Source organism: Rhincodon typus, chromosome 24, assembly GCF_021869965.1.
Source record: "Rhincodon typus isolate 14 chromosome 24, sRhiTyp1.1, whole genome shotgun sequence".
NCBI lineage: Eukaryota > Metazoa > Chordata > Chondrichthyes > Orectolobiformes > Rhincodontidae > Rhincodon > Rhincodon typus.
The window spans coordinates 14,677,008-14,687,980 of NC_063355.1; the positions used below are offsets into that span (position 1 = coordinate 14,677,008).

The 10,973-nt window shown below is 38.3% G+C and overlaps 1 protein-coding gene across 2 annotated transcripts in view; it reads left to right on the plus strand.

Annotated features, from left to right (window-relative positions):
* rfc5 (replication factor C (activator 1) 5) overlaps positions 1-9,995 on the plus strand; it is a 45,623-nt gene extending 35,628 nt beyond the window's left edge. The window contains exons 9-11 of one of the 2 annotated variants that reach the window (XM_020528690.2): positions 1,188-1,265; positions 7,068-7,122; positions 9,840-9,995. In XM_020528690.2, coding sequence (XP_020384279.1) covers positions 1,188-1,265; positions 7,068-7,122; positions 9,840-9,939 — 233 coding nt within the window. In that variant the 3' untranslated portion in view covers positions 9,940-9,995. Of the gene's footprint in view, positions 1-1,187; positions 1,266-7,067; positions 7,123-7,549; positions 7,615-9,839 lie in introns of those variants that run through there. The other variant, XM_020528691.2, reaches the window with a different exon arrangement.
* The last annotated feature ends 978 nt before the right edge of the window (positions 9,996-10,973 follow it).

Here is a 10,973-nt window from a genome sequence, read left to right on the forward strand (position 1 = left end):
GTGGGCATAAAAATGGAGTTGAGACTGAGATGGGATCAGCCATGATCATATCAAAAGGCCAAATGGGCTGATTGCCTACTCCTGCTCCTAGTTCTCATGTGCTTCTCCAACATCATTCAGCTGAGGGAGGTGGCAGGGGCTGGACTTGACCGGGTGATTTACATCTATCTAATCTTGGTTAGAGAATCATTGTAGCATTGTACTCCCACTCCCAGGCCATTATTTCTACTGTCCCCCAAAAGATTTATCTTTAGCCCCCTCCTATTTGTCATTCACATGCCGCTCCTAATCCAAACACAAAATAATTTCCATGTGTAAACTAACAATAACTGTACCATACCAGATTGATTACAAATAAGCAAGCATAAAATATAGGAACAGGAGTGGGCCATACAGCACATTGTGACCGCAGTACCATTTAGACTATTCTAAACACCTCATCCATTCCTTTGTTAACTGTTGACTATTCTAGCACACTCTATGCTGATCTTCTATATTGTAAATTTAAAGTCGTCCAAATCTCTACTGACTATGTTGTAACTTGCACTATTGTGCTCCAGTGCTGTTTGATGTATACTCGTTCCTGGTTAAGCACATAATTTCAGAATTCTCATTCCAGTTTTCAGATCCCTTCATAACTGGTCCTCCTCCTATTACTGAGCCCTGCAAGCCTCTCAGATATCTGAGCTCCTTTAATTCTGGTTTATCATCCCTGATTTTAATTGCTTCACATTGACAACTGTGCCATTAGCTACTTCAGCCTGAAGTTCTGTAATTCTCTCCGTTCACCCCTCTACCTCACTTTTCTCCTACAAAGACCTAAATCCTCCCTCTTTGACTGAGCTTTTGGTCATCTATCCTCCTATCTCTTTATGTGCCTTTGTGATATATTTTGATTTGTAATGCTTCGGTGAAAGTCCATGCATTGTTTTATTCTGTTATAGATGCTGTATAAATTCATGGCTTATTGTACAAGTGTCATCTCAAAACCTGTCCAAAACTTTAGGTGGTTGAGAAAATGCGATTAGTCCAGACTGAAAATTTCTAATGACTATCTTGTGTGATGACTTTATTTATACTGCAGCAGAAGTTCCAAAGCTAAGGTACTTTTTTTTAATGTGGGTGAGTTGCTAGGATATTCGGTTTAAGTAAAGATGTGCTTTTAAAATTCCTCAGCTTTCTTTCAGATATCATGGAATTAAAGACATTAAAAGGTTTAGCCCTGCATGATATTCTGACTGAGATCCATACTTTTGTGCACAGAGGTAAGAGGTCTGGATCTAATTAAAGGGAATTATTTGCTTAGTGGCATATTGCAGTTCTATTTGCATTTGTTTCTTCAAATATTTACTATTGATAATTTTAAAGTAAACAGCTGCTGTCAAGAATCTATTCATTGTGTTGCCTTTTATAAGAGAGATATTTCAGTATTTTCACAGATTGGAGAACAGCTCTGAACACTTTCTAATTTAATGTTTTAAAGTCTTTCTTCTTGGCTAGTCACTGTTAGGTTGGGAATATTCTCATTTCTTATGCCATGTAAGAAAAGGTTAAAGTGAAGTTCTAATAAGGACAATGTGACATTTGACTTTTCCTTTCCATTCCTTTTAATTGTCTCACAGCTGTACAGTGTGGAGACAAGTGATTTACCAGCCATAATTGAGAAGTTAATATTTTTGCTGAATTCATAGGAAAGCTGTGGTGTATCTGCCTGTGTAAAAATTCATTTTAGCTGCCTTAAGTTCCTGGAAAAATTTTGATTATTTCCAATTGGTGATTTTGCAAAGTGATGTTATGTATATTGTTACCTTGGCTCAGCAGGTAGCATTGTCAGCCCCTGAGTGTAAAGTCACATTGCAAGAATTGAGCACACAGTATTGGTTATAGACTCTGTTCAGTTTCCAGCTTTGGACCTTAATGTGATAAACTGAAACCTCGTCTCCAATTTCAGAAGGATGTTGAATATTTAAGAAGAAATTAATGCAAGGAGTTCTCCTGGTGCCTTTTTGTATCATGCTTGGACTTAAAAAGAAATGTTCATAGGATGTGGGCAACTGGGGATGTACTCATCCCTAGTTGCTCTTGAAAAAGTGATGGAGAGCTGATTTCTTGGAATGCTGCAGGTACTCTGAATAAAGCTGTGAGGGAGTGAGTCTCAGGATTTTGGTGACATTGAAGGAACGACGATTTCAAAGTCAGGTTGGTGACTAGCTTGGAGGGGACTTTGCAGGTGATGATGTTTCCATGTATCTGCTGCTCTTGGTCATTCTAGATTGTGGTGGCCATGGGTTTGGAAAGTGCTGTGTAAAGAGCCTTGGTAGATTTCGGTAGTGCATCTTGCAGATGATACACACTGCTGCGACTGAATGTTGTTGGTGGAGAGAGTGAATGGCACCACATCCACAAACATTCAAGAAGACAGCTTAGTCTTGGGCGTTCTTGGCAAAGCTGGTATTTTCACTGATTTCAAGCATAGTTTAGTGGCTTGTGTGGCCTGTTGAGAAGGTAATTAAAGATTTCATTTAAACAAGACAAAGTAAGGATGATAAGTTTCCCTCTTAAGAAGGACATTAGTAAGCTAATTGTGTTTTTATGATTCACGGTCTGTATTATTTATTGTCAACTTTTTTATACTGAACTGAATTTAAATTCCCAAATTGCAATGCTGAGGTTTGAATTGGTGTTCTCTTGTTTACTTCAGTAACTTAAGCAGTAAATTACTGTAATAGTTATGACCAAATTTATGTCTCAACTAACATTGCTGAAACAGATTAATTATTATTTATCATACTTGCCATCAGTGGCACAAAATCAGCTATCACGATTGCTTGAATAGCAATGGTGACAACTTCAGATTGTGAACTTCTTTGTGAAAATGTGAAAGATACTTTGTAAATGCACGTTGTTGCTATAAGCAATGGAACTGCCTGTGGATTGAAATTGTCATTTTGTTACCAATTGGTTGGGTGTCAAAAGGAATGAGCTGAATTAAAATCCAATTGACTCGGGGGAAAAAAAAAATCATTGAAGGTTCTCACATCCATGTCGATTTATAACAACCTTTTAATTCAGCTCATTCCTTTTGATTTAGGTGCATTTACTGAATATGTATGACATATAGGACAAGAGTGTGGCCCTCTTGTGGACCAGTGATAGCACCCCTACACCTGAACCTGGAGGCCCAGGTTCAAGGCCCCCCTACTTCAGAGCAGTGTAATTGCTCCTGAACAGCTTGATTTGAAAATATCTCTCACATTGTACAAGAAGAAACCACACCAGATTTCCTCTGTCCACTCTTAAATAACTGAAATAGCTCAGTTAAAAGAGTGTTAGACTGAAGATCTAAAGGTCCATGGTTCAATGTCATAGACCAGATGGATCAAATGACCTCTTTCTTTACCATAAGGTTGGGTGGTTAGAGCATGGTGCTAATAATCCAAGGTCACAGATCAGCGTACTGGCTAATGTTTCTGGCGTGTGTGCCAGACTTTATCATTGGGCCACAACAGTCCTAATAATTATTGTCCATACCTCTGAGCTAGGAGACCTGTGTTCTCGTCCTACCTGCTTCAAAAGTGCGACATAACTTCTCTGAACGTGTTGTTTAGAAAATATCTACAATGTTGTCTTTAGAAGGTTCTGGTGATAAGAAGTTGCAGAATACAAATAAACCCATTATCTAATTTCTGTTTGTGATGTGAATATTACATGGATGGAAATCAATGTGCCGGAATTTTCCCAAACATCATCCTTTTAAATGATTTATGTTGAATTCATTAATATCTCATTTAAGAAAAAGCCTCAACTCCTTCATTTATGTTATAAATATGTGTTTTTCTTAATATTAGTGGAAACTTTATTCCTTTATAACTAAATATTCTCAGTACCAATCATGGACACTCCATCTCAATTTTGTAGTTAAGTGCATGACTTAATTTTCCCTGGAGATAAGTGCTGTTTCATTTCCACAGGAAATTCAAAATCGTTATATGCTCTTTCCCTAGGGTGCTTCTGTAGTAATCACTGTAAGGATATTTGTGCAGGCTCTTTCTGTAATTAAATGAAGTATTTAGTGTTGCAGTATTTGAATATTATCAATTGTAGCCAATGAGCAGATTGTTTTTCTTTGATTCTTTCATGGGATGTGGTAGTTGATACCCATCCCTAAATGCCCTGGAACTGAGTGGATTGCTTCATGGTTAGGAGTCCATTTTAGGTCAGACTGTACAGATGGCAGATTTCCCTCTCTAAAGACATTTGTGAAGCAGGTACGTTTTTACAGCTATTGATGGTTTTTTGACACCGCTAGAATTACTAGCTTTATCGTGCCTATTGAATGATTTTGAATTCCATCAGCTGTCATTTGAACCTCGGACCATTAGCATGAACCTCTTGATTACGAGTCCAGCGACATTACCACTACACCACTGCACCACTGCTTCCCAGGGGTTAATGTTGAAATTCCTTTGGTGATATTTTCATCAACTTGGCACAGAGATTCTGGCAAGCAGCAGAGCAGGAACACACACCTCTACCCCTGTTCAAAACTGCTCCATTAGTATTTTACGTTGGAGCCTTAGGATGTTATTGTTTTGACTTCAACTTGAATCCAATGATTGGACAAGTTAGAAGGTCTGATGGCAAAGCCCTATTCCAGCAATGCCAAGTCCGTTCATGTAATACACTGAAGATATGCACCTTGAGCTCTGCCTTTGCTCAGTGATTTTCACTGTTTTAAATGTACTTGTTAACTGTTTTTGATGTCAGGTCATGCCCACCACAAACTTCTCTATACCTTGTCACTACTGACACTGTTCAAACTGTCTCCCACCACTGTTCACATCCTCCCGCACTCCTGGATGGATGTGAGTATGTAGGGATGGGAATGTCAGGGCTAGCTGTGGGAGGGGGTGATAATAGGGCAGGAAATACAGGGTATTGAAAGGGATGGGATTGGTTTCAGAAGAACAGGGGGACGGAGGGGAGATAGCAATGTTGGAAGGGCTAGTGGGGGGAGAATGGAGCAGTATCAGGGGTGTTTCTGGAGTGCTTTGATGCTGTTCCTTGATATAAAAGGCTGTACTTGTAGCACAAACAGTGCTAATAAATTGAGGTATAAAATTTGGTAAGTACCAAACATCCAAAGTTTATGTACTGAGGGGTTCTGAGAGAAGTAATGGGCAAGGGCTTCCATAAAGCCATTTCTGGCGAACTAGATGTTCAGGATTTCAGCATAAATCAGCTCCCCATAACTTCTGATGCCTTTGCAACTCTCAATATTTGTGAACATGTCAGCACTCAACTGCTGTTGATATCAGAAATTCTGGGCCTTTCTGTTCAAAGCGGCTAACCTCAATTTGGACCTTGTTTTGCTCAACACCATGGTTTTGTAACAGCTAAATCCAAAAAAAAGCTGTCATGTTGTATGGACCAAGGAAGCTGAATAGAGAACATCCTGAAGAGTGCCATTAATCTCTTCAAAAACATTCGGTAAGGTGAATAGAGCTTAAGTTATGCAAAAGCATTAAGATACACCTTGAAAATAAATTTTATAAAATAGGTCTGTAAACAGTTCATTTTTATTTTAAAGTATGTTTTGTGAAATCAGGTATAATTTCAGTCTGTCACGTAAACTGGGCATTACATGTCACTCCGCATTACTATGGAGATGTTTGTGGCAATCTCCAAGGGTCCATTCTGTAAATAGTGTAGTTGATAGCATTGTTACAGCTGTGTGCGTTCAGATACTCAATACAGACCAGGTCTTGCAACCAACACCATCTGCTGGGTGACGCTGGATGTTTTCTTGCTCTTGTCTCCTTGGAGACTGTTGCAATTTCCATAACAACGTGTTCACTGGTAGGTGGAGCCAATTGGTGGCTTTTAAGAATAGAGTCTGATAAGTTATTAATGTACTTGTTACGTAACTAAACGGTCAGATTTACCTTTTGTAGATTTTGTAGTAGTGCATTATTTTTGAACTATTGCTCTGTGTTGGGTTACTGCTGTTGTCAGTTTGCTTCAGAATATTGTCCACAACAAATTAACTTCTATGTAATAGAAACCTCACAATTGGATTCAGTACAGAAAGTAGACACAATTACACACTTTAGTGTAACCTGACTTCTCCTCCTACCCTAATGCCTCTCTCAGCGTGTGCATGTTAGGATTAGTGTTTAATTTCTAAGTAGAACTTACAATTATGATAGAGAAATGTACCGTTTCCAAATCCTAAAAGTTGGTATTATTCAATGGGTGAATCTCGAGTGTCATGTTCTCCTGCCTTTGCACCCCTTCTGCTGCTGTCTCTTTCCCTCTTCTCAAATTGATTGTTGTCAGATGCTTACTTTTTCCCCTCTAGAATATCCTGCACAGCACATTATTCCTACTTGATGCTCTCCCTTGAAAAAGCCTTTGGCTAACACCCCTAATTTCTCTTCTGGTTTTGTGAGGGCCTCTGGATGCTTTTTCTACAATTAAATATCCTAATAATTGTCAGTTTTTACTTGCCAGATGAGGGCCAGTAAGACTAGCATTATTTTCATCAGAAATTGCTTTAAACTACTCTCCTAAATAACCTAGCAAACTACTTACTTAAGAGTCAGCTACATTGCTGCAAGTCTGGAGTTATGTGTACACCAAACCGGGTAAGGATGGGAGATATCCTGTCCTAAAAAAAATTAGTGAACCAGATGGATTTTTTAACAATCTGGTAGTTACTTGCTCATCATTACACTTACTAGCTTTTTAACTACAGATTTATTTTGTTAGCTGAATTCAAATTCTTCAGCTATCAAGATTGGCTTTCAACCCATGTCTCTGGATTATTGGTCTTGTTCTCTCGATTACATTTTATATAATCACCTCAGAACTTGTGAACCAAGCAAGGTTCTCAACTGTGTCTTCTGTTAGGCTCAAACTTATATTCCAAACAAAGGAGTTTATCATTTGATTCTGTTGCAGAGTATGTAAAGCAGACCGCTAGGAGGTACATGATACCAGACAATGGACTTGCTACTTTCATCGTGTTGAAACTTCGCTCATACTGTTGTACTCCTGTTTTTCAGTTGATTTGCCACCTTCGGTTCGTACTCATTTATTGATCAAGATGGCTGATATTGAGTAAGTATTACTTCAAGATTTTCTTCTTAGGTGCAAATCCTAGGGTTATCCATCTCTTTTTAAAATTCTTTGTTTGTTTAGGGATGACATTGGTGCTGTGGGACATTATTGGAAAGCTGAGTTTTTGCCAGGCTTAAAAATAGTTTAGTCAACAGCTTCATTAAGATAATATTACACTTTTAAAAAGTTGTATCCAGTTTTACCGTCATGCAGTGTGAATCTCCTTCCCCAGAAACACTGGCGAAGTAGCTTCATTTCTGAATTCAAGATCAGATATTCCTTTTATTTAGCCAACAGTCCCCGTTTAGAAAACAAGAGGCGTCTGCAATTTTTCACTGGAGCATAGGAGGTCGAGAGGTGACCTGATAGAAGTTTATTAAATAATGAGAGGTATAGATAGAGTTAATGGTAGTTGTCTTTTTTCTAGGATGGAGCTTTCAAGACTATGGGACACATTTTCTCAGTGAGAGGAGAGAAATTTAAAAAAGAGATGAGGCAAGTTTTTTACAGAGAGAGTGATTTGAGTATGGAATAAACTTCCTGAGGAAGTGGTGGATGTGGGTACAGTTACTACGTTTAAAAGACATTTGGGTAGATACATGAGCGGGAAAGGTTTGGAGGGATGTGGGCCAGCAGTAGGCAGGTGGGACTAGTTTAGTTTGGGATTATGGTCGGCATGGACTGATTCGACCAAAGTGTCTGTTTCCACGCTGTGTGACTCTTTAACTCGATTGTGTGTTTGGGTGGCAACAGAAGACGGAAGAGATTTATAAATGTTACAAGTACTGAATAGTACAACAGCTTTTATTGTCAAAGAACAATCTTTAATTTTTTAAAAGCCTGATGACTAGTTCCAAATGAGCTAAACTGAAAATTAGTAATGTAGTTACCATCCTAAAAGTTAAACAGTTGGGTAGTTTTTAACATAAAGAGGCAGCTAACGGAGAATAAGATCTATAACTGTCTTAAATACATTTTCATGGAAAGAGTTCTTCTGAATTGGTTTTATTCTAAGCAAGAAATTGAGATCATGGCTGTGACACTTGTAGCAGCTGTTTATAAAAAGCCCAAACACTATACATTTTGTGAAATCTACCATGTTATCAAAATGTTGTAAGCATTTTAACATTGTTTTCATCCATGAACAAGGAGAAAGAGAGAACAGGTAATATAGACCAGTTAGCCTTCAGTCAATAATCAAGGCTGGGGTGACTTACAGCTGTAAAGATGGTCACGTGATCAGGGAGCTTACACTGATTTTGTCAAGTATAGGATATACTTGACATCTGATTAGTTACAGTACTCAGGAATTTAAGGTGGCTAAGGGCTGATAAATGGAGTTTAATGTACTAGATATAATGATGTGATCATCCATAGTGTTGTATGGGCATATATGCAAAGGTGGTCAGTGATGTCACTTGGCTGTGGCAGGACAGGGTACAGGAAGTGCCTGTGCATGTGCCATCAACATCAGTGTTCCATGTGCTGTGAGGTCATTAGAGCATATGCTGATGACAGGGGGTCCTGGAGATGAGGCAGAGGGTTGGGTCCCAGCAGGAGCAAGACAGTCTTCATTTTGCCCAGGAGCGATAGGAATGCTGTTTGTAGAGTGGGAGGCTACAGCAAGATGATAAATCATTTTTATGTTGTGTAAGCTGCTTTTATTTTACATCCTGTTGCACCATCTAGACTTGGTGCTTATAGAGTAGTTAGGATAAAATTAGAATGAGACTTTTTTTGGGAATGGAATCAAGAAACACTTCTTTACACAAATTTTGGTAAAATTTAGAGCTCTGTTCTATTAATGGGAATTGGTGCTAGATCAACTGGTCATTTCCAAAACAAAATTGATGTTTGTTTAGCATCAGAGCAATTTGTGACAGCAGTAAGTATCAAACATTGATTGCTATTAGTATGGTACCAGGCTTGATATTGTCCTCATTCATTATTATCTACAGATTTTTTTGAAGATGGTTGTTTGAGAGGATTGATTATACAAACATGGAGGTGGACATTGAGAGAACAGTTCTGCTGGAAACATTACTGTGATCATACAGTGGTGAAAAGGAGCAAGCAGAAGTACAGGAAATAGGATGGACACAGTTGAAAGAAAAATTTCAAAAGCATTAGCATGCAGGTGGTGGTATCACTAGAGATGTTTGAAAGAGAGCTATTGTCTGTCTCATTCTCGATCTTTGAGGAGGTGCAGATTTGTAAAAAAACAATGAGGGAAAGCTTCTTCTGTGTTTGAGTCTGCCAGGAGATCAGTTCAATTGAGGGGGCATTAAATAATTGTTTGTATTCAAATGATATGCATTGGTAGATGGAAAAAGGTAGGAGAATGGCATTAATTAGTGGTCAGTGGATAGCTTATGTAGACAGGAGGCTAACTGGTCCCTTTCTGTGTTACAACACATCTCACTGAGTCCTTGCAGGAAGTAGGGTGGAAGTTTAATAAAGAGGTTTATAGTGGATATTGGTCTAATTATAAATAGATTTCTGTAAAACAGACAGTGCAGTCAATAATAACTACTCATAGCAACCTTGTTGCTATGGTTAAACTAATCTGGAGTGTTTGTCATAGGAGCCCAGAAGATTGTGGGTTGGGGAAGGAAAGAGGATATGGAAGGGAAAAGCCCAGGGCTGAATTGCCTCTACCTGCTCCTTTGTTTGCTTTTATGAAAACAGCTGACAGCTTTAAAATTTACTTTAAACAGGTACAGATTGGCTTCAGGAACTAATGAGAAAATTCAACTGAGTTCACTCATTGCTGCATTTCAAGTTGCCCGTGATATGGTTGTTGCTGAAGCTGAATGAGTTTGTATACTAAGGTTGATGACTTGATACCATTAAAATATTTCACATGTGGTTTTGCCTGGTGTCTTGTCCAAAGTTATTCAGTGGAATTTTAAAACAGCACTAACAACTTACAAAGCAAGATGGATGCAGCTAATGCAGAAACTGACCTTGCATGCATGGATGTATGTTCATACAGAACACAGTACTGACCTGTAAGCCAGCTTCTGCTCCTATGATGCTGCTTGGCCTGCTGTGTTCATCCAGCCCTGCACCTTGTTGTCTCTCATTTCCAGCAAATTAGTTTGAGAACTGACCCACAATTAAATTGACTTCCCAAACCAAGATTTTGTACAATTCCTGCTATGCTAGTCATATAAGAATCATCTCTGGTGTTCAGTTCAGTATTTTTTCCCCTGGGTCTCTATTTCATTTTTACTTTATTTCACTTGTTTTTCAACATTTGTCTTAAAGTAGTTCTGGAAAACCAGCAACAATGATTCTATTTTCACACTGGGTTTTGCATATTAATCAAGTGCCACCTTGTGGACACTGCAGTGTTGGGGGATTTAGGTCATGGAAATACATGACAGTTTCTTAAGGCAGTAACTGACATTAAATATCAGTTTTAAAATACACATCTTGAATTTCAAATCTGTTCAGTTGTAATGTTATTATGTTATTACACTTTTACAGTAAATAGAACAGGTTCTTGCCGTTCCTTGATAAAAAGCTAAACTGCTTTTAATGCTGTTATAGTTCATCTCATATTTGCTGTGGCAGTATGAATTTACACATATATAGCAGCTTTAACCTCCTAAAATATCATGGCCTGTTACAGCATTACATGGAGGAAAGTGAGGGGGTGGGGAAATAAAGTTATTTCCACAACAGTCCAACATACAGGCATTTTTGTCTATTGCAAAACTGCAGATGATTTTATAGGAAGAAATTTCACTAGAACAAAAACTTGTTCTACCACACTGTTCAAATCTAAAATTAGTTTTCTCTGGATTCTCCTTGTAGCCAGTTGACAAATGAAACATTTATACTCC